Here is a 27,814-nt window from a genome sequence, read left to right on the forward strand (position 1 = left end):
CAGCCTGGGAGCAAGTAGCAGAGCGAGTGAGCTCCACTACCGTTGGGCTTCAGAAAACAGCCAACCAGTGCAGGAAGCGAATTAATGATCTTAAACGGAGACAAGGAATAAGAATATTTGAAAACAGATTGCCAAAACCCGTCTCTAACCTTACAGACAACAACTCTACTTCCTCAATTAAAATTGAGCATGCAGGTAGAGTACATCAATGATTACATTTAGGCAAATTAGGCCTACCATTTTCTATACTAGGAATTGCAGGCTATACATAGGGAAAATATGTGTAGATATTTGTTGATTACTTACTATGTTGGCTGCATTTTCCACATTTATAAAGTAGTATTGTGTGCAAGCAAACTACTTTATTTAAATATGTGTTGATTTGAGATTGCACCATGCTGGTTGAGTGTAAATGGGTGAGCTATGTGATTGGGGGATAAAATGATACATCATGGTTAGATTTTTCTATTCCAGAGCATCAAATTGGAGATGGCCTTGATATCAAAGTAGAGACGGCTGGTCCATCCCAGGCTGGAACACCACAACATGTTCCCCAACCTGATCCAACCCAGGCCCCCAACCTGATCCAATCTCAGGGACTGGGTCAGGGACAGCTCCTCCGAGCTCACATCCCGCTGATAAACTTCCAGCCCCTCATCCACGTCCAGCCCGATTCCCAGGATTTCACAGTCCTCTGCCAGGTGCACCAGGCGGGCTACGCCATGCTACACAAGGAGATCATGGACACTAAAAACAGTATGGAAGAAATGCTGTATCCTGTGTTGTCCTCCATCAGCCACAGCCTGGAGAGACTTGCTAGTGCTGTTGAAAGGCTGTCCGATCCCAGGGAGTCACCACTACAGACTGTCACTCCCATCACAATGCCTCTCCAACACAGACTGAATGGACCGTCATACACTTGATTCCACAGGAGTACATCCTTTGTGACGTTTGCTGGTTTCTTGCAATGTTGACGACTGTTTACTTCTGTTTTAACAATACAATGTCCTACAAGTATTTCAAGTAAAACATTTTTAAAAATCATTAATCAAAAAATATGAACTATGGTATGCTATCGAATGTATGGTGTGTTCGTTGTTGCATATCTTTATTAGAATGCTTTCATAAGTGGTTAAATGTAGTCTATATAATTCAATCAAACCTGCTGTATTCACACAGTAGCATTTTCCAAATGCATTGACTGGTTTTACTGTAGTCTATAAAAACCTACAATTATTTAGCCTACTAGACAGTAGACCCCTCAAAGGGAGACTTTGCTTTCACTTTTCAGAAGGAGAAGTGTATGTGTGTGAGGTAAAGTTTGTAAATCTGTAGAGAATTGCTTATGGTTTTGGAAGGCAATGTGCAGACCATGATTTAATGATGAAATCTTTCAATCTGTTTCTAAATGTTTTTGGGGGGAATAAATATGCTGTGAACCACAGTATCATAAATGTAACCTATCACTTACTCAACGAGAAAATCTATTACGATTTATCTATAGGTCTAATGTCAAGAATTTCAAGAATCTAATCATTCAATATTGTGGTGATTGTTACTGTTTGAAGAAGCGTTTATTTTGGGCACATTTTCCCCAACAAAGGGAGGGCAATATACTGCGCACGGCCGGTATCAACTGCGCAAGCGTATTGTATTTTGTGGTCCTGCGAATGGTAGCCCAGATTGTTTTGGAACGCCTGAACGGTGTCCACTGTCCTTATTAGGGTTTTCCGTAACCGTAATAACCGTTGCTGTTTTGTAACTGAACAAACACCCATTTTGGAATTGTGTTTTTAATACGTTGCAGCCTTGAGATGAGTAGGCTAGGCTATGTAAACATTCAGAACACAATTGTGTCTTTCCGTCATTTTTAGCGTTTGCGCTTCGTTTATGGCTTTCCCTGAGAAAATATGGATTTCGATAACGATAAGAGAGATGGGAGGCCAGAGATCGAGATGCTTCATATGGAGAGGCAACGAAAGAAGCGTTTCAATGAGGAAGAGCTCAAAATACTCGTGCGCGAAGTGCAAGCTCGACGACCTGGCCCTGGCTACACCCGTGTTGCACAGGCCGCATGGGAAGATATCGCAGCAAAGGTGAGCGCTTCTTCGTTTGGATACCTCAGAACCGGGATGCAGTGCAAAAAGCGATACAATGACCTGATGCGCAGACAACCCTGTTATATCAAGAAGGGTCCTGGGTCAAAGAGGAAGCGAGTGAACAGGCAGACAGAAGCAAAACTTCACCATCCAACAGAAGAGGAGGAGCCTTTCCTCTCAGTCCGAACAAAACGTTATAAATTTGAGTTTGTGGATGGAGAAGGACCCATTGCATTACAAGGTAAAGTTTATGGTTTCAATTTTTAAAAACATTAGTTTTTGTTAGCTTTGTAATGTGTGTGTGCCTACTACGTGATGTAATGTGGTAAAACAGTATGTAAGGAACACTAAATATAGCTTATTTTTCTATATTTTTTCTTCCCTAGCGTTTCAGAATGAAGTTGGTTCCCAATGCATTGGGGTGGAGCTGGACAGTCCCTCGACTAACCACCTGGTTGATGGTCAACAGACTCTGGACGCTGCAGCATCGTCTGAGGCCAGCAGAGTCCCTCCACCCCAGACACACACGCCTGCCACTTCACCCAGGCCCACTTTACCCCAAACCAACCTCCACAACCCCGGGTGAACGTAGTGAGATTGAACCTTGAAACTGGTACCCAGGTCAGCACACCTCAAGTGACTGGAACTGTCCACATCCCTCAGTCTCAGGGCACCCTTCAACCCCAAACCAATACACACCCGGTCACTGTTCAACCCCAGGCTGATGGTTTGCTTCAAGGTTATGCTCCATTCCACGTAAACATACCCCAAGTAGTGCCACTGCCACAGCAGACTACTCTACCCCAACCCAACATATCACAGGCCTATATAACCCAAGCGAACCAATCAAAGGCTACTCTAGCCCAAGCCAACCTATCACAGGCCTATATACCCCAAGCAAACCAATCACAGGCCTATATGCCCCAGTCCACTGTGCAGCCTCAGACGAACATACCCCAAGTGAACCAACCTACGGTCCACATTCCTTTGATTGAGGTCCAACCACACATGCAGGTCCAGCTACCTCCTCAGGACCTGGCAGCACTGGTCCAGGTGCATCGCCAAGGTTACGACATGTTACAGAGGGAGCTGGTCAGTATGAGGAGCAGCATGGAGAGAGTGCTGCAGCCCTTGCTGTCATCCATCAACAGCAACCTGGAAAGACTGGTTAATGCTGTTGAACACCTCTCTGGGGTTGAGAACACACCTCAGACCAACAGTGTTGTCCATGGTCATCGTGATGCTCCCTCCTGACCTTGTTAGGTTACGTTCACCATCTATCTGAGAGTAGGACAGGATGTGTTCAGCTGGATGCAGAGCTCCTGTTTAACGACTTTTTATACTATTTCAAATGTCTACCATCCAGGTAGAGATGGACTAAACACATTGAGTAAAGTTCTGTGCAGTAAATGTAACTCTTGGAATCTTTGTACTGTACATGCAGGTCCATTTTGTTATCAGAGATATGTTTCTCTTGTCGATGACTGTAAATAATGTATGCTCCTTTTTCTCAGTAATCTTTTTTTTGTTCAAGGTGCCTCAGCCTCTATGGACCTCCTGTTGAGTTCCGAAATAAAATGTATTTTCAAAAAAAAGTGTTCAAACAGTTATAATCCTGCCATTGTTCGTTTATGCACACAATCCACGAGGTCAACTTGAGCACAGGCCATTCATTTAGTATAGAAGTGTTCTGAACCTTTTTCTTAACCTGCTTGATCAGTTTCTCAGAGGCATGATACAGACAGGTGGGGGGGGGGGGATACAAAAAGAGAAGGCACCTCCATCACTTTGTCCTGCGCCCACACACTGGAGAGCAAGTGAGGGAATCAGGGAAGACTGCAGAACACATGTTTCTTCCTTCCTCCTCTACCCCTCCCTCCTTCACTCTCCGTCTTTACCTCCCTCTCTCCCACCCTCAAAGGATTGACACGTCGTCTCCTACAACCAAAGCTGAGGTGGGACGACTCTGGTGCTGCAGTTGCCCCAGACAGTCTGGAAACCACTCAACTTTGTTAGTGTGGAAATGACAGCCTTACGACGTCTTCCCAGCAACATCAAGCATGCAGAACTAAACGGTAACCACTCAAAGACATCTCAGGACATCCAACCACTTTCCTTCATCTCAACTAACATGAGAGAACTGGACAGGTGAAAGCAATGTACCAGTAGGCAGGCACCTCCAGAATATTAATAATTTATCATCTGGTACCATTCCCATCTGATCCACATAACCTGTTTGGAAGGACTAAAGTACTCAGTTAAACCTAAACAACTTGGCTGGAGTTAAATGAAAAACCCAGCAGCGTTGCAGTTCTTGACACACTCAAACCTGTGCGCCTGGCACTGACTACCATACCCTGTTCAAAGGCACTTCAATATTTTGTCATGACCATTACCCTCAATGGCACACATACACAATCCATGTCTCAAGGTGTAACAATCCTTTAACCTGTCTCCTCCCCTTCATCTACAGTGATATGAAATGGATTTAACAAGTGAAATCAATAAGGGATCGTAGCTTTTTCCTGGTCAGTCTATGTCATCCTAATGTTCTGTACACTGTATATTCATGAATACTAATCTGTTTACTCAAGTGGTGGGGGGCCGGGGGGGTTGTTATGATTAAAACATGTCCCATCATGTCATCAAGTTGTGTTTAAACAGGAGTGTGACTTCCCTGAAGATTCAGGTGGTTCCTTCAGGACACATGATGTTATTTTACCTGACACAGAGAGACTGACGTGCCATCCGGAAGCTCAAACCCTGGATAGAGAGGCTCAGTGAATGTGGTGTGGAATGTGTGCAGGTAGGTCAGTGTGTCAGATGAGTCTACAGCCGTGGCCAAAAGTTTTGAGAATGACACAAATATGAATTTTCACAAAGTCTGACTGCCTCAGTTTGTATGATGGCAATTTGCATATACTCCAGAATGTTATGAAGAGTGATCAGATGAATTGCAAAGACCCTCTTTGCCATGCAAATGAACTGAATCCACAAAAAAACATTTCCACTGCATTTCAGCCCTGCCACAAAAGGACCAGCTGACGTCGTGTCAGTGATTCTCTCGTTAACACAGGTAGGAAGTGTTGATGAGGACAAGGCTGGAGATCTGTCATGCTGATTGAGTTTCGAATAATAGACTGAAAGCTTCCAAAGGAGGGTGGTGCTTAGAATTATTGTTCTTCCTCTGTCAACCATTGTTACCTGCAAGGAAACACGTGCCGTCATTGCTTTGCACAAAAAGGGCTTCACAGGCAAGGATATTGCTGCCAGTAAGATTGCACCTTAATCAACCATTTATCGGATCATCAAGAACTTCAAGGAGAGCGGTTCAATTGTTGTGAAGAAGGCTTCAGGGCGCCCAAGAAAGTCCAGCAAGCGCCAGGACCGTCTCCTAAAGTTGATTCAGCTGTGGGATCGGGGCACCACCAGTACAGAGCTTGCTCAGGAATGGCAGCAGGCAGGTGTGAGTGCATCTGCACTCACAGTGAGGCGAAGACTTTTGGAGGATGGCCTGGTGTCAAGAAGGGCAGCAAAGAAGCCACTTCTCTCCAGGAAAAACATCAGGGACAGACTGATATTCTGCAAAAGGTACAAGGATTGGACTGCTGAGGACTGGGGTAAAGTCATTTTCTCTGATGAATCCCCTTCCGATTGTTTGGGGAATCCGGAAAAAAAGCTTGTCCGGAGAAGACAAGGTGAGCGCTACCATCAGTCCGGTGTCATGCCAACAGTAAATCATCCTGAGACCATTCATGTGTGGGGTTGCTTCTCAGCCAAGGGAGTGGGCTCACTCACAATTTTGCCTAAGAACACAGCCATGAATAAAGAATGGCACCAACACATCCTCCGAGAGCAACTTCTCCCAACCATCCAGGAACAGTTTGGTGACAAACAATGCCTTTTCCAGCATGATGGAGCACCTTGCCATAAGGCAAAAGTGATAACTAAGTGGCTCGGGGAACAAAACATTGATATTTTGGGTCCATGGCCAGGAAACTCTCCAGACCTTAATCTTATTGAGAACTTGTGGTCAATCCTCAAGAGGCAGGTGAACAAACAAAAACCACAAATTCTGACAAACTCCAAGCATTGATTATGCAATAATGGGCTGCCATCAGTCAGGATGTGGCCCAGAAGTTAATTGACAGCATGCCAGGGTGGATTGCAGAGGTCTTGAAAAAGAAGGGTGAACACTGCAAATATTGACTCTTTGCATCAACTTCATGTAATTGTCAATAAAAACCTTTGACACTTATGAAATGCTTGTAATTATACTTCAGTACTCCATAGTAACATCTGACAAAAATATCGAAAGACACTGAGGCAGCAGACTTTGTGGAAATTAATATTTGTGTCATTCTCAAAACTTTTGGCCACTGTTTTAGGCCCAGCCTTTGGAACTTTAACTTTCCTGGATATCGCCACTATATTATGGTCACTACATCCAATGGGTACGGATACAGCTTTAGAACAAAGTTCTGCAACATTGGTAACCATTTTATCAATACATTTGGATGATGTACAGTAGTTCCTGCACTATTTGTGAACACTCTGGTAGGTTGATTGATAACCCGAGCCAGATTACAGGCACTGGTTACAGTAAGAAGCTTCTGCTTGAATGGACAGCTTGATGAAAACCAGTCTATGTTCAGGTCACCCAGAAAATAGACCTCTCTGTCAGCATCACACACATTATCAAGCATTGCACACATATTATCCAGATACTGACTGTTGACACTTGGTAGCCTATATCAGCACCCCAAAAGAAGAGGATTTTGTTGAGGCAGGTGAACATGCAACCACAACACTTTCACAACATTAGACATGACGTCCTCTCTAAGCTTTAAAGGAATATGGCCCTGAACAAATACAGCAACCCCACAAGCATTCACGTCTCTTCTGTAGGTGTTATATCCTTGTATTTCCACTGCTGCATCATCAAATGAAATATCTGAGTTTCAGAGATGGCTAATATATGTATGTCATCCGATGTTAACAAGTAATTGATTTCATTGATCCTTTTTCTAAAGCTACATAGTATATTAATATGGGCTATTTTTTAGCCCTTTCCTGGGTAGCTTATTTGAGATAGACATAATGTGAAGTGTCACATGTGTGTGTGTGTGTTTGTTTGTTTTGTGGGGCTGAAGCGACTGACCCGTAGCAGATGTAAGCAATATCCCCACACACTCGGGCAGCTTTCATGGCTGGGATAAGTTATTTCTGCCTCTGGTGCACAGCTTCCGAGTAGTCCTCATTAAGGAAGATGTTGGTTCCTCTCTCAAGTTCTTGGTTCTCTCCAGAACAGCCATCTTGTCCATAAACCTCAGGAACTTGACCACTATCGGCCCAGTTCTCACGTGAAAACTCTGGTATGCCATCCAGTGGTGCAGTGGAGGGTAAATCTCTGGATGTGATGTTGACATTGACCAAGTCCAATGGGTTCTTACCTTTTTTCTGTAGAGAGGTTTAAACTCTTTGAACATGAGAGGTGTCTCCATAAATTGGTCTCTCTTCATGGACACACAGCTGGGTACAGGTGAGGCTCATCTTTTGTGTTAGATCCTGTAAAAAGTACAAAACTCCTCATTCTTCAATCTGGGGTATAAGACTGTTTCCTTTTTAATGACACCTAAATATTAAAAGTAGTGAGAGATATTTCCTTGCTCTAATGGTACGTTAAAACTTTTAAAAAGTGACTGATAGACTTTAAAACACTGGTTTCTGACCTTTGTTCAATGGAAACTTCTCTGAACCTAAGAGGTGGCTCCATAGATTGGTCACTCTTCATGGATACACACCTGGGTACAGGTGAGTCTGGTCTCTCCTGCTAGACCCTGCTAAAAATTCAGAAATAACAAAGTGACCTTAATACAGTTAACTGTTAGTAGAAGAACATTTTGCGAAATGCTTCAATGGGTGATGATAATCAGTAGTTGTTAACTCATTGACAAAGGGTCCTTACCTTTTTTCAGTAGAAGTGTTTCTCTCTTTAAACCGAAGAGGTAGATCCATAGACTGGTCACTCTTCTTCAGCAGGGGCCAGTGCCCCTTTGACAACAATTTTGGATCCCCTTGTGGCCCCCCTAAATGTGGAGTATGAAATCATTTTTACATATCGTATTTTGCTATCGTTCTTTTTTTACATCCGTTATTAGACAGTGGCAACACGGAACATGGTCTTTTGCCTGCTAATGCCTGCTATGCAGTGAAGAAAACGATATGACAACAATAATGTCTAATGTAACTGGCCCCTCTAACAGTACAACTGGCCCCAGCTTGGCCCCCCCAGTGGAAATGGTCTAGAACCGGCACTGGTGTGGAGACCAAATGTTTTTTTTTAAAGTTAAACCTTTTTTGAAAGAAATAGGGAATTATTTAAGAAAGGGTTCACGTAGAATTGGCCAAGATTGTACATGAATGAGCAAAGTTGGTTTCTGTTTCACATTCGTGTGTGTCAAAACAAAAAAAGCCCTAATGATCGGTTGACAATAGAGCCTCCCACAATGCAGGCGATGGCTGCAAGTTTCAGCTGATGAGGAGCAACTGCAGAAAATTGCTGTTGACTGCAGTTGAAACTTTATGACCTTTGATGTGTGTGTGATGTGATGTGATGTGATCAAACAGAGAGAATGTAGGTAACAAGATATGAGTTAGTCCCCAAGCAAACTCTGGACACTGCAACATCGTCTGAGGCCAGCAGAGTCCATCCACCCCAGACACCAACGCCTGCCATTTCACCCAGGACCTTTTAACCCCAACCCAACCTCCAACCCCGGGTTGAACATAGTCAGATTGAACCTTGAACCCTGTCCTCAGGTCAGTACACCTCAAGTGACTGAAACCGTCCACATCCCTCAGTCTTAGGGCACCCTACAACCCCAAACCAATACACCCCCAGTCATCATCCAACCCCAGGCTGTTGGTTTGCTTCAAGGTAACGCTCCATTCCACATAAACATACCCCAAGTAGTGCCACTGCCACAGCAGGCTACTCTACCCCAAGCCAACCTATCACAGGCCTATATACCCCAAGCAAACCAATCAAAGACTACTCTACCCTTAGCCAACCAATCACAGGCCTATATGTCCTCAGGACCTGACATTACTGGTCAAGGTGCATCGTCAAGGTTACGACATGTTACAGAGGGAGCTGGTCAGCTCTCTGGGGTTGAGAACACACCTCAGACCAACAGTGTTGTCCATGGTCATCATGATACTCCCTCCTGATTGACCTTGTTAGGTTACGTTCACCATCTGAGAGTAGGACAGGATGTGTTCAGGTGGATGCAGAGCTCCTGTTTAAAGACTCTTTATGCTATTTCATATGTCTACTATTTAGGTAGAGACAGACAAAACATTTTTTGGAACTCCTATGAGTCTTGGTACTGAACACGCAGTGGAATAAAGAGATACTGTATGTTTCTTATGACTGTACATATTTTGTACTCATTTTTCTCAATACTCTTCTTTGGTTCAGTATGCCAAGGTGCCTAACACTCTATGGTCCTCCATTTGAGTTCCTAACAAAAGGTATTCACCCAGTAAGAAAATAAACAATGATCATATAACCATGTCATTGCTTGTTTATGCACACAATCCATGACGTCAACCTGAACACAGGGCGTTCATTTAGCTTAGGATGGTTTGAACCTTTTTCCTAATCTGCTTGTCAATTTCAGTCATGATTCATGATTCATGATTCAGCATGATTCAGAAATGGGGAGAGAAAAAAGAGGGGTATTCGGAAAGAAATAAGGCAACTACGTCCCTTCCTTCATCCCAGAGCATGCGAAGGAAACAGGGTAGACCGCACAACATGTGACAGTTAACATTATTCTCGGGCTGTGATGTGGTGTGTTCCTTGATGGACAGAACACTTGTTGGTTTATTTTTGGCCCAGCAATTGGGGCACTTAATTGGGTTATTGAGCTATGACCAGATGAGCAGTATTTCTGCTACATGTATTTGAAATATATAATTTAATTACTTCTGAGTAGTTTGTATTACACTGGGCTGAACTACACTCTAATGTATTTTGTAACAAAATACTTTTGAAAACCGTCATTTGAAGGTGTGACAGTACCCAGGAGGTTCCTGGTGGAGAGCCAAAAGAGATCACCAGGATGGAAAACGAGAGCCTCACTGCGGTTGCGGTCCGCCTGCTCCTTCTGATGATGGATGGCGCACTGGAGCGTCATGTGGGCATCGTTCCAAACCTCCTCTGCGCGCCTGAACCACTCATCCACCGCAGGAGCTTCAGTCTGGCTCAGGGTCCACGGAGCTAGGGCTGGCTGATAGCCTAGGACACACTGGAAGGGGGTCAGCCCGGTGGAGGAGTGGCGCAGTGAATGCTAGGCGTACTCCGCCCAGGGAAGGAACCGTACCCACTCCCCTTGCCAGTCCTGGCAGTGACGTGAGTGAGGCTGGCAGTGACGTGAGTGAGGCTGACCGTGACTCTCAGCTTCTCCATGAAGGCTCTCCATACCCGTGACGTGAATTGGGGGCCACGGTCAGAGACGATGTCCTCCGGAAGGCCATAGTGCCGAAAGACCTGCTAGAATAGTGCCTCAGAGACCTGGAGAGTGGTAGGGAGACCAGAGAGAGGGATAAAATGGCAGGATTTAGAGAATCTGTCCACAACAACCATAATAGTAGTGAAACCATCAGAAGAGGGGAGATCAATTAACTCAATCAATGGACAGATGAGACCAAGACCACTGAGGCACGGGAAGATAAAGGAGATTCCATACTGGAGCGTGCAGGGGAGATTTAGTTTGGGCACATATATGGAGCAGGAGTTTACATAAGGCGCGACGTCCTGCACCAAGGTGGGCCACCCGTACTTTCCGGAGATTGAATAGTGCGGGTGATACCTGGGTGTCCAGCGATGAGAGATGTGTGCTCAGGTCAACAGCCGATCCCATATCCCTGTGGGAACGTAGGTGCGCTCTGGAGGCCAGGTAGCAGGCGTGGGTTCCCTCTCCGGTGCCTGGTGAATGTCCACATCTATGTCCCAAAGCATGGGGGCAATGACTCAGGAGGGCTGAATGATGGGCGCACTCAGGACAGGAACCTCTCCCGAATCATAGAGACGGGACAGGGCATCAGCTTTAATGTTCTTTGAACCTGGGCGATATTACAAGGTGAAGTCAAATCTAGTGAAGAAAAGGGCCCACCTTGCTTGGCGCTGGTTCAGTCGCCTCGCTGTCCGTATGTACTCCAGGTTCCAATGGTCGGTGAGGATGAGAAATCCGTCCTTCAGCCAGTGACGCTACTCCTCTAATACCAACTTCACCACCAAGAGCTCCCGGTCACCGACGTCATAGTTCCTTTCTAAAGGAGACAGTTTTTTTTGAGTACATGGATACAATTTCTGTGGGTTACCTTGACGTTGGGACAGAATGGCCCCCACGCCCACTTCTGAAGCGTCCACCTCTTTCACGAAAGGCAGCGTAGGAACTGAGTGTTTCAGCAACGGGCGGAGGTGAAATGCCCCTTCAGTATATGGAAGGGCTCATCGGCTGCAGGACTAAACTACAACTCACGGTGACCACCCTTGAGGTGAGAGGTCAGGCTATGGAGCTGAATGTCCTAATGAAGCAGCAGTAAAAGTTGGCAAACCCCAAGAACCCTTTTATGGTGGTTGGTACTGGCCAAGATCTGACTGCATTGACCGTCCTCTCCTCCATCATCACTCCCTGTGGACTGATCTGGTATCCTAAGAAGGAGACAGCGACCTGATGAAACTGGCACTTCTCCACTTTCACGTACAAGTGATTCTCCAGGAGGCGTTCCAGGACAACTCTGACGTGGGCGATGTGATCCTCCAAAGTGGCCGAGTAGACCAGGATGTCATCGATATACACAACCACCTGCCGCCCGAGCATGTCCCGGACACCTCGTTAACGAATGTCTGGAACACCGACGGAGCATTGGCTAATCCATATGACATCACCAAAATCTCGTAGTGTCCAGACATCGTGCTGAATGCTGTTTTCCATTCATCCTCCTCCCGGATGCGGATCAGATTGTAGACACTCCTCAGGTCCGCAGAGCTGTTTGATCGCACCCGGCACCAGGAGAGGTTAGCGGTACTTGGTGGTGATGGAATTGAGGCCTCTGTAATCAATGCGCGGGCGTAGACCTCCATCCTTCTTGGCCACGAAAAAGAAGCCTGCCCGACGCAGGGGAGGTGGACGTGCTGATGAAACCCTGTTGGAGAGCCTCCAGGATGTACTCCTCCATAGACTTTGTTTCAACCACCAACAGAGGGTAGATGCAGCTGTGTGGAGGTGCAAAGCCTGCAAGCAGGTCGATGGCACAGTCCCAGGGGCAATGAGGAGGGAGACAGGTGGCACGGGTCTTGGAGAAAACCTCCCGGAGATCCGTGTATACCTCTGCGAAATTGGGCTGGAGGGCAACCACAGGACTCTCAACCAACGTGGAACCACAGGGTAAAGGAAAGCAGGTCCTCGGCATTCGGTGTCCAGACAGTGATTTTCATCCTCGACCATGAGATGGTAGGGTCATGACGATGGTAGGGTCAGGACGACTTTGTGTATGGGCGCATTGATGATGAGGAAGAAAAGGCTTTCTTGATGCGTGGGTTCCACTGTGAGGGTGAGTGGTGTTGTGATATGCGTTATTGTGCCGGATCCTAATGGTCGAGTATCCAGTGCTTGGACCAGAAAAGGAAAGGTGAGCGGGTATGAGGTGATGTTCAGAGAGGAGGCAAGGGCCTCCTCCCAGCCAGTGAAATGGAAACCAGAAAAGGTTTGGACAGAAAGTGATGATAATGGACTACTCATGCCTACCCTGGGAGATGGATGATCACAGGGCTGCCCCTCTGCCCTCTTGGACACCGGGTTGGAGTGCACCAGACACCGCTGAAGCTAGTGCCCCTCCTGACCAAAATAGGAACAAAGCCCCAGCTGTCTCCAACGACACCACTCTGCCACCAACGACACCACTCTGTCTCCAACGACACCACTCTGCCACAGGGAGGTGTGTGACCCCTATCTTCATGGGTTCAGGCTCTGTTTCAGGATAGCCAAAGGAGGAAGGCGAGAGATGAGGGGGGTGCTGGCGCTCTTGAAGAGAGCCATCGCTATGAGCGCGTCCAAGGAAAGGTTGTCGTCCCGACACGCCAACTCCGTCTGGACCTCTTCGCGCAGTCCTCAACGGAATAAGGTGCGGAGCTGGAGGCTGCCACAGTCCGGAAGGTGAAGGCATACTCCGCAGCAGTCTGGGCACCCTGCCGAAGTTGAAGTAATCGCTCTCCTCCCTTTCTGCCCTCAGGTGGATGATTGAAGACCGCCCTGAACAGAGCCATGAACCTCTCATAGGAACCCGATGGAGTCCCAGCATATTTCTATGGGAGGGACAATAGGGCATCGCTGACCTAGGCGGACTTCTGGATGGGCTGGGGGACTGGCTCTCTGGGATGACTCGTGGTAGAGGATCCTCACGCTATTAGGAGATGAATCCTCTCGAGTGTTGTCGAGGTGGTGGAGAATGCGGAGGACCTTATCCATTACCGTACCCAGTTGAGTCAGCTGGTCGTGGTGTTGACGGAGTAGATGTTCCTGTCCATCGACCATCTGGGCGATATCCTTAACTTCTGCTGCTTCCAATTCATGAGAGGAAGTATTCTATAATGTATACGCAGGGAGTCAGGAAGCAGGTGAAGAAGGTGGCATTAATAATAAGAAACATGAAGATAATCAAAACAGGAGTAGCGTACTGAACGTAAACAAAACCAATACTGCCTGAAGACTGAGTCTACTGAGGGATAAATAAAGGCAGAGTAATCAAGGTGATGATGAAGTCCAGGTGTACTTAATGATGGGGAGCAGGTGCACGAATTGATGGTGCCTGGACCAGTGGTTAGTAGACCGGCGACGTCGAGCGCTGGAGAGGGGGAGCGGGAGTAGGCATGACACACCTTGTAGAGTCCATCCCTTTACATCAAGAGATGTGGATATCTTGTACTTTGTGTCAGTCACACAGCACGTTGTCACGTAAGTACATGATAAATATTTCAGAGTTTAGCTGTCAGAAGTCCACATTAACAGATTGTGAGATAGTGACAGGATGTTTTCGACAGATAAATAGTCGGTGGGTGTCTCAACCTGGTCACACATACTATCCCTATAGTATTGTTATAGTACTGGGGTACGTTTAGTTCACTTCAAATGTTTGCTACGTTGCGTGACAGCTTGAACTGAACAACACGTTTCCCCAAAACAGTGTGCACCATTCTTCAACCGTCTTTGAGGTACGTTTGCTCCAGTTTGATTATATAATCTATATGGGTATGATCATTTGACATTGCAAAACTCGTGTAGTACATCATACTCAATCGCACTCAAGGCCACGATAAACACAACGTTCTTCAACTCTTCAAGTGCCGTTTCAGTTGAATTAAACGTCGTGCTGTATTCTGTTGTACTGAACACATCCTGGGTATTCTAAGTGGGCGTGTAGGCACTGCTCCATTGTCCCTCTGTAGAATTGAGTTCATCACAGGGATCTGACCTTGGTGTGATTCTGGAACAACAACAGCAAAGGGACACTCACCAGTCCCTCCAAGAATGGTTAAAGCAGGTATCATGTGACCTGTGATAGTACATAGAAACAGAGCAGCAATGCTCACTGGATGTGTGAACCACCTCCCCCATGCGTTATTACTATAGTCTACTAGAAAGGTCAAACGTTATTTGGCGCAACGTCTTTGTCCCTGCTCTCTAGCAAACTTCAGACGGGCCTGGACATGTACTGGCTTAAGCAAGGGGACACGTCTGGCACTGCAGGATTTGAGTCCCTGGCGGCGTAGTGTGTTACTTTGCTTGTTACTTTGGTCCCAGCTCTCTGCAGGTCATTCACTAGGTCCCCCCGTATGGTTCTGGGATTTTTGTTCACCGTTCTTGTGATCATTTTGACCCCACGGGGTGAGATCTGGCGTGGAGCCCCAGATCGAGGGAGATTATCAGTGGTCTTGTATGTCTTCCATTTCCTAATAATTGCTCCCACAGTTGATTTCTTCAAACCAAGCTGCTTACCTATTGCAGATTCAGTCTTCCCAGCCTGGTGCAGGTCTACAATTTTGTTTCTGGTGTCCTTTGACAGCTCTTTGGTCTTGGCCCTAGTGGAGTTTGGAGTGTGACTGTTTCAGGTTGTGGGCAGGTGTCTTTTATACTGATAACAAGTTCAAACAGGTGCCATTAATACAGGTAACGAGTGGAGGACAGAGGAGCCTCTTAAAGAAGAAGTTACAGGTCTGTGAGAGCCAGAAATCTTGCTTGTTTGTAGGTGACCAAATACTTATTTTCCACCATAATTTGCAAATAAATTCATTAAAAATCCTACAATGTGATTTTCTGGATTTCTTTTCTCATTTTGTCTGTCATAGTTGACGTGTACCTATGATGGAAATTACAGGCCTCTCTCATCTTTTTAAGTGGGAGAACTTGCACAATTGGTGGCTGACTAAATACTTTTTTGCCCCACTGTATTTAAAATACGCATTTTAATTTCTTCTGAGTATACTTTCATTTAAATTACATTGGGTTAAACTACATTCCAATGTATTTTTTATTTTGTATTTGTATTTTGTCATTTTTGCCCATGTCTGGTGATGATGCCATGGAAACCTTCACAGCATGCAACTTCATGATCCTGATTGAATCAAGCTAAAGTAACACGCTTTGGCTAAGAAGTTGACCTAAAGCACATGTGCTTGCTCCACACAGAACAGGAATAAGAGAGGGGATCATTTGAGTTATTTTGAGTTTGTCTTCGCCTGAGGTTGAAGTCACCAAGTGAAGGCCGTCGCCCGTTGAGCACCTGAGGTGGTGACCAGCTGTCATCACAGTCGATGTCAGAGGTTTGTTAAAGGTCATGACCTTTGACAATATTCTAACTGTGAAAGATGAAAGGCCTGAGGGGGTTAAACAACAACCCTCTCAATGGCATTACCCCAACTGGGCATCTCTCCAATACAAACTGACCTGACTTTGCATGGGGGGATTTTTTATATATATTTTTTTATCTAGGGCAAGGTTCATTCCATGATCACATCCATCTCGATATTCAGTGGCTTCCTTTTTCTTATCTCTTTTCCTGCACTGGTGTGAAAGACCTGGGATAGATTAAATCAAATTCACAGTGAGAAATGCCATTTTGTATTTATCTACAGTGTTCAGCTTCAGATCAGCTCATGAGAAGGGAAGGAGATGAGGAGAGGAAGACATTTTAGTCTATTGAGATACACCCCAGAGTTCTTTTTTTCTAGGCTACTCTCCTCTTTGTGGGGTCAAAGTTGAACTCTTAGGGTCATGCAAGTGCTGTCTTGTCTGTTTTTATAGGTGGGGAATATGGTTTGATATGAATTAGGAAATGTTCGTCCAATGTGTATTGGATATTTCACTCAACATTATAATGACATCATAATTTCACATTAAAGACGGTTTTAACCAATTGATCCCTCATTGACACGTAATGACACAAACATGTTAAAATGAACATGATTTGAAACTTTGTCTGTGTTGAGTTTTGAGAATGACACAAATATTAATTTGCCCTCGTATGCTGTCAATTAACTTCTGGGCCACATCCTGACTGATGGCAGCCCATTCTTGCATAATCAATGCTTGGAGTTTGTCAGAATTTGTGGGTTTTGTTTGTCCACCCGCCTCTTGAGGATTGACCTCAAGTTCTCAATGGGAATAAGGTCTGGGGAGTTTCCTGGCCATGGACCCAAAATATCAATGTTTTGTTCCCCGAGCCACTTAGTTATCACTTTTGCCTTATGGTACGGTGCTCCATCATGCTGGAAAAGGCATTGGAAAAGGCAGCTCAATCAATCTTGGCGCTTGCTGGACTTTCTTGGCCGCCCTGAAGCATTTTTCACAACAATTGAACCGCTCTTTTTGAAGTTCTTGATGATCCAATAAATGGTTGATTTAGGTGCAATCTTTCTGGCAGCAATATCCTTGCCTGTGAAGCCCTTTTTGTGCAAAGAAATGTTGATGGCACGTGTTTCCTTGTAGGTAACCATGGTTGACAGATGAAGAACAATGATTCCAAGCACCACCCTCCTTTTGAAGCTTCCAGTCTGCTATTCGAACTCAATCAGCATGCCAGAGTGATCTACAGCCTTGTCCTCATCAACACTAACGCCTGTGTTAACGAGAGAATCACTGATATGATGTCAGCTGGTCCTTTTGTGGCAGGGCTGAAATGCAGTGGAATTTTCTTTTTGGAATTCAGTCATTTGCATGGCAAAGAGGGACTTTGCAATTAATTGCAATTCATCTGATCACTCTTCATAACATTCTGGAGTATATGCAAATTGCCATCATACAAACTGAGGCATCAGAATTTCTGAAAATTAATATTTGGGTCATGCTCAAAACCTTTGGCCACGACTGTACAGTTGAAGTCGGAAGTTACATACACTTAGGTTGGAGTCATTAAAACTAGTTTTTCAACCACTCCACAAATTTCTTGTTAACGAACTATAGTTTTGGCAAGTCGGTTAGGACATGTACTTTGTGCATGACACAAGTCATTTTTCCAACAATTGTTTACAGACAGATTATTTCACTTATAATTCACTGTATCACAATTCCAGTGGGTCATAAGTTTACATACACTAAGTTGACTGTGCCTTTAAACAGCTTAGAAAATTCGAGAAAATAATGTCATGGATTTAGAAGCTTCTGATAGGTTAATTGACATCATTTGAGTCAATTGGAGGTGTACCTATGGATGTATTTCAAGGCCTACCTTCAAACCCAGTGCCTCTTTGCTTGATATCATGGGAAAATCAAATGAAATCAGCCAAGACCTCAGAAAAACAATTGTAGACCTCCACAAGTCTGGATCATCCTTGGGAGCAATTTCCAAACGCCTGAAGGTACCACGTTCATCTGTACAAACAATAGTGCGCAAGTATAAACACCATGGGACCACGCAGCCGTCATATCACTAAGGAAGGAGACGCATTCTGTCTCCTAGAGATGAACATACTTTGGTTCGAAAAGTGCAAATCAATCCCAGACAACAGCAAAGGACCTTGTGAAGATGCCCAAGGCAACTGGTACAAAAGTTTCTATATCCACAGAAAAATGAGTCCTATATCGACATAACCTGAAAGGCCGCTCAGCAAATAAGAAGCCTCTGCTCCAAAACCGCCATAATAAAGCCAGACTAAGGTTTGAAACTGCACATGGGGACAAAGATCGTACTTTTTGGAGAAATGTCCTCTGGTCTGATGAAACAAAAATAGAACTGTTTGGCCATAATTACCATCGCTATGTTTGGAGGAAAAAGGGGGAGGCTTGCAAGCCGAAGAACATCATCCCATCCGTGGAGCACGGGGGTGGCAACATCATGTTGTGGGGGTGCATTGCTGCAGGATGGACTGGTGCATGTCACAAAATAGATGGCATCATGAGGCAGGAAAATTATGTGGATATATTGAAGCAACTTTTCAAAACATCAATCGGGAAGTTAAAGCTTGGTCGCAAATGGGTCCTCCAAATGGACAATGACAACAAGCATACTTCTAAATTGTTGGCAAAATGGCTTAAGGACAACAAAGTCAAGGTATTGGAGTGGCCATCACAAAGCCCTGACCTCAGTCCTATAGAAAATCTGTGGGCAGAACTGAAAAAGCGTGTTTGAGCAAGAAGGCCTACAAACCTGACTCAGTTACACCAGCTCTGTCAGGAGGAATGGGCCAAAATTCATCCAACCTATTGTGGGAAGCTTGTGGAAGGCTACCCGCAAAGTTTGACCCAAATTAAACCATTTAAAGGCAATGCAACCAAGTACTAATTGAGTGTATGTAAACTTCTGCCCCACTGGGAATGTGATGAAAGAAATAAAATATTAAATAAATCATTCTCTCTACTATTATTCTGACATTTCACTTTCTTAAAATAAAGTGGTGATCCTAACTGACGTAAGACAGGGAATTTTTACTCTGATTAAATGTCAGGAATTGTGAACAACTGAGCGCAAATGTATTTGGCTAAGGTGTATGTAAAATTCTGACTTCAACTGTATATGCCAAACAAATCCTCTCCAGCTCTTCGGTCAAACTCGAGTGGTGGTGAATACAGTATGATTATAATGAACATAAAATCTTGGGTAATTGAGTCAGATACCATATCAGGACAAAGGGTCCATGTTGCACCAGTTATAAACAAGGCTTCTTACTCCATTCCTCACTAGTGATTGGTAAAGTCGACCCAGAAGTGCTCAGTGAACAAACTGAATACATCCAAGTGCTATATTTACTTCCTCTAAACGTGGCAGCCAAGCTGTTATTGCGAAACAGACTTTTTATTTTCCAAAAATAAATATATAACAGTCTAGTACAAGTGACGGATCTAGTCACAGCCTCTTTCTCATTATCCTGTGCTCTTTCTCAAAGACACATCAAGACTGATCGTCTCGCATTATCTAACTTGGCCCACACATTTATAAACCACCTGGTTTTCTCTTCAGCTGGTTAAATAATCCCATTGCACATATTTGTTGAGTCCCCCGGGCCATTCTGCAGTGAAGTGGGTGTGTCTCACAAGTTTTGGGAAGGGGTCCAGGATTTCTTTCATAACACTCAGTTGGTATAAATAGTTTCTCTGCGAGCATTTCCCTCAGGCCAGTGGATGCATCTGAACTGAGCTGATCTAAAAGACACACATTCAGCACAATGTAAGTAGAAATGATAGTCTCATTGCTTTGATATGTTTCATTTGACTTGTGATGGTGTTCATTATTAAAGGGAGAATGATTTCTATAGAAATTGGAAGTTGTAGTATCATAATTTGGAAACTGTCTTAAATTATTACAATATATTGCAACAGTAATCATTCATGTCTGAATAATAGATTTTTCATGTGATGTGGTCACTGACGGTTTAAACTTCTAATAATGACACTGACTGTTTGTGTGTACTTCAGGTTTTTAATGTGATGACACTGACTGTTTGTGTGTACTTCAGGGTTTATTTTGTAGGGTTGGTTGGCTTGCTTCTCATCTTGACTGCTGAAGCCAGAATTGGGTAAGGAAGTTATAATGCACATCTGTTCTTACTTTCCTCACATCGTAACCACACGTTTCAGAAATCACACGCTGTTTGTATAGTGAATGTTTGAATATTCATATTGAATAATGATGTTGTGCAATATTTTCTGAATTTCTCCATGATTGATTTGTTTTCCACCGATCCCTTTAGGAACTCCTCTGAGTCTAGCTTCTGCACCGAGTCAAGGGAATGTCTGCTGTATGATCTGGTGTGCAAGAATGACGATTATGAGGTGAGTTCATTGCAAAGCACAAATTAATGGCACATAAAACGGAGTCAGGGGTGTTATTTGTGACCACATTTTTGGGGGGATCGTTTAGGTTTCTGTCAGGGTTGCAGATAAAATACATTTTCATTTTCATCAGAATATTGTTTATCAACATGATAATAATAATGATCATTTTCCATCAAATTTTAAAAACAGACTAATTGTACCTGCATGCGTAAAACAGGAGCTTCCCCCAATCCCCACCCTGCTACCAAGGTGCCATCCACCTGACAAGTCCCCAAGTCCCCAATCCCCACCCTGCTACCAAGGTGCCATCCACCTGACAAGTCCCCAAGTCCCCAATCCCCACCCTGCTACCAAGGTGCCATCCACCTGACAAGTCCCCAAGTCCCCAATCCCCACCCTGCTACCAAGGTGCCATCCACCTGACAAGTCCCCAAGTCCCACCCTGCTACCAAGGTGCCATCCACCTGACAAGTCCCCAATCCCCACCCTGCTACCAAGGTGCCATCCACCTGACAAGTCCCCAAGTCCCCAAGCCCCAGAAACCAGGATTCCCACCACTTTCTACTGGACCAAGACACCAAAGTTGCTCCCCCTGCATCCAACATCCGTAACTCAACACGTTCTCCAACACAGGACTCTGAGTGAAGGTTTGTGTCTGTGTTACAGGTGCGCCACTATGACTCGGCGTATTGGCTGTCGACAGACGAGGAAAGCTACTTCATGGACAAGGCCATGTACACTGCCTTCCAGAGACTCTTCAAATACATCACCGGCTCCAACGAGGCTGGTGTGTGTGTGTGTGTGTGTGTGTGTGTGTGTGTGTGTGAGTTTGTGCATATTGATCTATTTGTGTGTGTGTGGATGCACATTTTTCCTATAGGCATCAACATTGACATGACAACTCCGGTGACTGTCAAAATTGAGGAGAAGAAGAGGTTGTGGCAGTCGTCTGTCTTCACCCTCAACTTCCTCCTGCCGTCTGACTATCAGTTGACTCCTCCCCAACCCACTGATGGCAGTGTAAGACCCAATAGACCCTACAGCTTATGCAGCTTTTCTAGAGTGCCAGGTGGTTGGGGTTTGCCATTTTGGGACTATTCTATTGGTGCCATTGTGCAAGAAAAGCTTAATCGAGCGCAGTTAAAATATTAAAAAGAACACAAATACCATTTGAACCCATGTCAAGTATGTCATGTTTTTTTTAAAGACCGTGGTTAACAATGTGGATGTCTTTGTGATTTCCCCGTGTAGGTGTATTTTACAGAGACGCCAGACATGAATGTGTACGTGAGGAGCTACGGTGGATGGATGGTGTCTTTGACATCCAGTGTAAACTCTATGCTGCTGAAAAGGCAGCTAGACAAAGTCCAGGCCACCTACAACAAAGACTACCACTATGCTGTGGGATATGACAGGTGAGAGCACAGATACAAATCCTTCAATATACTCATATCCAACATCCAACACAATTCCACCAAAATACTTTTTCAAACATACTTTAATATTGTGTGTGTGTGTGTGTGTCCTACAGCCCAATGAAGATCCTGAATAGGCACAACGAGGTGTGGTACATGGTTGAGGGAGAGCCTGTGTGCCCTACCTCCCCTAAACATCCTCCTCCATTACTGCTGAGTCTGGCATAACCACTTTGAGGAGGACCAATGGGAGGTGCATGGTAGACTGAGAACATCTGAGAAAATGTGATTTGGGGGCAAAAAAGATAGTAACTAGGACATGTGTCTCTGATCTGGTGGCACTATAATCCAAAATCAATATGCCACATACTATAGAGTGTATACATATGTCTTAGAATTTGCTCATTCTTATTCAGGGTTCAGTTTGTTAGGGAGGTGCCTTGCCCAACCCCCCCAGCCCCATAATTCGAACTCTGTACGTATTGACATGTTCTAACAATGTGGGGTGGATGTAGATGTAGACAGAGATACATTTGTACTAAAGTCTGTTTATGAAAAGTAACTTCCCTGTTGACAAACTACTACATTCAATGTTGAACGTGATTTGGATCTTTTGTCTGTGTTGAGGTTGTTCCCTTAAATATATGCCAAACAAATCCTCTCCAGCTCTTTGGTAAAACTTGAGTGGTGGTACATACAGTATGATTATAATGAACATAAAATCTTGGGTCATTGTGTCAGAAACCATATTTGTTACATAGTCTGTCCATGAGAGACTATGATGAACATTACAAATGACATTTTTTTTCCAGTCACTCCTTTCACAAATACAGTGAAGTCATATTTGAAAGACATTAAAATCTAATTGGTTTGTTATTATTCAGCGGTGCCCAACACAAGACCACTATACGGCACTTTTTGTTGGAAGACAAGGGTTCTTTATCAGTCAAAGGGTTCTACCTAGAACCTTTAACATCCTAAGAACCATTTTTGGAAGAAAGGGTTCTTGGATAATTCTTTGGAAGGCAAGAATGATTCTATATGGACAATATATAATATTTCCCAGCATGCTCTTTTTCAGGGAGATTTTCCGAATAGATTGTTTTACTGTAATATCTGTGTTTTTGCATGTACTGTACATTGATCAGTTGATTCATGTTATGCTTCACAAAGATAAAGAACATACAGTTTTCTAAACTAATCCAATCGATTAGTAATTGGATTTATTCCACCCGTTACTAAGATGAGTTTTTCAGTTTAAATGATTGAGGTCGTCTCAATTTTCAATCTTCCCTCTGTAGAATCTTTCAGAGATGGTTGTAGGACGAACCTTTAGATTATAAAATTGTTATTGGTAGAACCCTTCATAGAGGGTTCTAGGTAAAACCATATACAGGGGGTTCTTTCATGAACCAAACATACAGGGTACTAGATAGAAGAGTTCCCCTATGGGGACAAACTGAAGAACCCTGTAATGGTTCTACTTAACATGTTTTTTCTGAGTGTACACTGCATTACACACTGCAATGGATAGGCATTCCCAGTCATGAACTCTGACCTGCCCTGCTCTTGCAGATGTAAACCGCTTTGTGCTGCCTAACCAATGACTGTGCTGTGTATGGTGGCACCTCAGGAGGCTGGTCAATTTCAACAACAAAAAAGCCATATCTGTGCACGCGGACCAGGCCTACTCATGTCCTGTTCAGTTTGAGAACAAGAGCTGAATATGATATGGAGGATCAGAGGTATTTAAAAAAAAAAGATTGCTAAGGCAGCAGCTACTTTTCTTGGGTCCAAAGCTTGCTACTGATATAATTGATTTTAATACAAATGAAATGGATCTGATTATATAAAGCAATCTATAACGAGGTTTTAGACCACAATGCTTTATGCTAGAAACAAGCTGTAAAATGCCAGGGAAAGATGTGACTCAGATACATATAAGAGATCTTTGGTTTGTCTCTATGACATTCAGAGGCTGCGCTACCACCTTCCATAGCCGAAGCGCAGTCGTGTACTAAATGCTCTTTTTTGAGGCGAGGGAGGGCAACAAAAAAGAGTAAATGACATCATCATCCGTTCTCAATCAAAGTTTGTACTGACATATTGAATATCGTTTTAGAATAAGTGCATAAAATGCACCCTCAAATTGCAACGTATGCCTATATGCCCCACACATCTTGTCTCAAAAACACAGTATTTGGTCCCATATTTCTTGCATGCAATGCAGAGTATGTGAGTGGAGCGGGGCTGGAGCAGAGCGAGGAGCTGAGCGTGTCCAATTTCACTGGAACGTGGAGCGAGATTCCCAAAGGATGTAGGCGTCGGCAGTTTCGCCCGCTCCAATTTCGCTCCAGTAGTGCTTACTTCAGGAGCTCAGGGCATGCCAGCTCCAGCATTCATTGGTAGTCTACTTGTGTGCTGCTAATAGCCAACTGCTTTGGATACTGTCATGGAGTTCGCTAAATATTTTCATAAAGAAACTAATAAAACACACAGATGCTAAATCAAGGAGACTTACGAAGATGATGACCAAGCGCAAGAGCGGGAGTGCGGTGATTAGTGTCCACTGTTATGTGTAAAGGCTTGGATGCCACCTGCTGGTATGGTGCTAAAACTGTTAGGTTATAGACCGGATGTCAATTGTTCTACGCGCGGGACTTGGCAGTCACACACTGGTTACATGAAACATTCACAACTAAAGAATCATTGTGGAATCTGAAAATACACTTTATCCCAAAAGTATGATGGTGTACTTACAATGTGCACATGTTTAAAAGAAAGGAATGAGGTGGGTAGATAACTAAGTGTGTCATTGTAGCAAAGTTTTTATCAACAGAAAATCAGGTCTCTTAAATGTTTCGTTCATTTTCGTTCTATTATCTATATAGATTTTGACCCAATAGGCCAGTCATATTCCCACTTTCAAGGAGCTTTCCGTTTTGATTGGGTTATTTTGCCTAAAAACCTATAGGCCTACCTATAGAAAAAAAATAAACAATAAACAACTTTGCGTCTTTGACCAGCCTGGCAAGAGTGGCCAAAAAGGGTGTTTAGCATCCCCAGTGGCTCTGCAAGTGTGGATAGGTGAAGCCACAGACTGGCCAAACTCGTGTTTCTAAAAATGAATTCAAAGGCACTAATAAGACATTTTTCGTTACATTTTTATTGAATTCTAAGTAAGTCACAGCCTATATGCGCAATATATAGACTATAATAATTGTTTAAATGCTGCACGCTTTATGTCCCTACCAGCCTATTGTGTCGCACTCGCAAATGCTTCAGAATGTATTTCTTTGTAGGCTATATAGCCTTGAAATAATACCGAGGTAAAGACGGTTTCAAGTTGGATATTCGAAAGATATTTACGCTTTCAAACCATTTGAGCCACAGACTCCAAATAAGTGGCATGATGTTGGAAAAACTGCGCACAACATGGCACAGGTCTTATTTTCACGATTTGGACATTACTTCACTTTCCAAAGCTAATAAACATGTGGAAATGTGAGCAGCATTTTGTAGTCCTAGTTGAAATAGTTAGAGGGTGAACAAAGAACAAACTTTTTTTTACATTCATATTTCAATAGCTCCTTGGTCATGTGACCTACTTGACTCAAACAAGGTTCAGAATGTCCACTGACTACCCCTCTATATTGCACACCCTTTAAATTGGTCCATTTTCATCTCACTCGATTTTACATGAATATTTCAAACTTTTTAATTTCAATAGCTCCTTGGTCCTGTCAATTACACACCTAAGAAGTGTGCAGTGGTTATACACTCATATTGTATAAACTCTAGTCATGCATCTTAATATTAGTTTGACAATTAGGGGGTTCAGTCCAGTGTTGTGTTTACCCTTTTCTGTCATATTTATCTATAATAAATTGGTAGTTCTAAGTACTTATTTTCCCTGTTTTTATTTTATTTTTCCTCAGTATTTAACAGTGGTACACAATAGGAGCGAGACAGATAATATCTCCTTTCATCGTTAATATCAACCATAAATGAAAAGGGCAAAGTTCGAGAGTCATGCTATTAATTGTCCAAAGCAGGGATGGAGAGTGAGATGGTGAGGTAGGCTGCAGTGGGTTTGCTGGTCAATACGTGTACTGAACATGTAACCACAGTAATGGTAGCCAGAAAATCAATTAATAAAAATTGAATATTGACAAATTAAACGGAAATTGTAGACCTTTAATCTTCCCAACATGTCAGACACTTTACTTCAAATAAATACAAAATATTTCAGTGGCTTGTTGTGAATGCACTCAAATATCAAGTCATTATCAGGTTATGTAAACTGCAGGCGAATACTCGCAGTAGAAGGATTTGTGTTAATGTACACTATATGAAAGTGATGCCATGAAAAGGATTCTTTCACGTTATCAAGCTCACGCCGACTGACAAATCCCTGCCTATTACTGTGAATTAAAAGAACATATGAAACATTGTTTTTCCATGAGGCCTACCTGTGCGCCTTCCTTTAAGCACCTCTGTTCGAACACCTCTCCTGTCCTTGATCCATACCACACACAGCCATTTGCAGATCTTTTCAGTGTCCATGTGAAAGATAGTTATTGCGAGCCTGGACTATTTGTTAACTTCAAAAACACCCATGTAAAATGAAGGCCTGCAAAACTGCTTCTCTCCCTCCACCTTTATTCCACAGATCTGATTCCGGGTTTCTGTGGCCTTTTTTAATACGTCCCATGTTTTTTCAATTGACGAAAACTAACCACTGACATTTTTAAGTTTTGAAAAATTCATGTAAAAAACGTGTGAGATGAAAATGGACAAACTAACGGCTGTGCAATGTGTAGGCCCACTGAGTGTACACTCTGAACCGTGTTTGAAGTCAGTAGGTCATATGACCAAAGAGCTATTGAAATTCAAAAATGTAAATTAATAAAAATAGTGTGAGATCTAAATGGACAAAAAAAAGTGTGTGCAATGTGTGTCTATGCCATCAGGTTGGCTACAACCAGTTCTGAAAGTTTGAGGAGTAATGGTTAAAGAGCTATTGAAATTTGAACATTTTGATTTGTCACAATGTTGACGGCCCCTAACTGCGGTTGGTGGACTTAAGGAAAACTACAGGCGAATATACATTGAATATCCAACCTGAAACTGTCTTTACCTCGGTTGAAAATAATTCATTTTTGTTCCTTCTTGGGCTTCTTGTCTTGCTCCTGACCTATTTGGAATGTTTATACGGTCACACCCTGATCAGTTTCACCTGTCCTTATTATTGTCTCCACCCCCTCCAGGTGTCGCTTGTTTTCCCCAGTGTATTTATCCCTGTGTTTCCTGTCTCTCTGTGCCAGTTCGTCGTGTATGTTTCCAAGTCAATCAGCGGTTTTCCCGTTCTCCTGCTTTTTGCATTCTCCTTTTTCTAGTCCTTCCGGTTTTGACCTTTGCCTGTTTCTGGACTTTGTACCCGCCTGCCTGACCATCCTGCCTGCCTTGACCACGAGCCTGTCTGCCACTCTGTACCTCCTGGACTCTGATCTGGTTTTGACCTTTTTGCCTGTCCACGACCATTCTCTTGCCTACCCCCTTTGGATGAATAAACATTGTAAGACTCCAACCATCTGCCTCCTGTGTCTGCATTTGGGTCTCACCTTGATATATACGCTGTTTGATATGACCTGTAGCCTATTTGAAATTATGCTAGCTTCTTAAATTCATCGTTTCATGTTTATTCAAATGATTTTCATTCAAGTCCATATGGTTTTGGTTTCAATACTTAAAAACCGATTGGTAGGTCCAGGTAGTCAGAAAAATAGATGGGCGTTGCTTAAATTGTGATTTGAAGGAATGTAACGTATTTGGAGCGTTAGTTTTGTACTGTGAGCATGGAGCAGTGTTTAGTGGAGCTGTAGGAAAGGACATGGAGCGCCTCCATGAGCGTTGAACTGGATTTCAAACCGCTCAACTCCACTCATATTCTCTGACACAA

The 27,814-nt window shown here is 43.7% G+C and overlaps 2 protein-coding genes across 2 annotated transcripts; both read left to right on the forward strand.

Annotated features, from left to right (window-relative positions):
* The first annotated feature begins 1,654 nt into the window (after positions 1-1,654).
* LOC115110075 (uncharacterized) lies at positions 1,655-3,705 on the forward strand. The gene is made up of 2 exons (XM_029635414.2): positions 1,655-2,340; positions 2,486-3,705. Exons 1-2 carry the CDS (start codon positions 1,911-1,913, stop codon positions 2,683-2,685), a joined length of 630 nt encoding a protein of 209 aa, XP_029491274.1. The 5' UTR covers positions 1,655-1,910; the 3' UTR covers positions 2,686-3,705.
* A 16,017-nt stretch (positions 3,706-19,722) lies between these two features.
* On the forward strand, positions 19,723-23,053 carry LOC115110077 (heme-binding protein 2-like). The gene is made up of 7 exons (XM_029635415.2): positions 19,723-19,829; positions 20,119-20,178; positions 20,353-20,434; positions 21,104-21,224; positions 21,318-21,457; positions 21,689-21,852; positions 21,969-23,053. Coding segments are annotated over exons 1-7 (681 nt in total). The 5' UTR covers positions 19,723-19,827; the 3' UTR covers positions 22,081-23,053.
* The last annotated feature ends 4,761 nt before the right edge of the window (positions 23,054-27,814 follow it).

The sequence above is a fragment of the Oncorhynchus nerka genome, linkage group LG26 (assembly GCF_034236695.1).
Source record: "Oncorhynchus nerka isolate Pitt River linkage group LG26, Oner_Uvic_2.0, whole genome shotgun sequence".
Classification (NCBI taxonomy): domain Eukaryota; kingdom Metazoa; phylum Chordata; class Actinopteri; order Salmoniformes; family Salmonidae; genus Oncorhynchus; species Oncorhynchus nerka.

Bases quoted from the DNA above. Each gene is read 5' to 3' on its own strand.
- LOC115110077 (XM_029635415.2), top strand. The intron at 20,179-20,352 runs GTAAGGAAGTTA...CGATCCCTTTAG, and splicing joins ACTGCTGAAGCCAGAATTGG to GAACTCCTCTGAGTCTAGCT. The intron at 21,853-21,968 runs GTGAGAGCACAG...TGTGTCCTACAG, and splicing joins TATGCTGTGGGATATGACAG to CCCAATGAAGATCCTGAATA.
- LOC115110075 (XM_029635414.2), top strand. From the start codon at position 1,911: ATGGATTTCGATAACGATAAGAGAGATGGGAGGCCAGAGATCGAGATG. The intron at 2,341-2,485 runs GTAAAGTTTATG...TTTCTTCCCTAG, and splicing joins AGGACCCATTGCATTACAAG to CGTTTCAGAATGAAGTTGGT.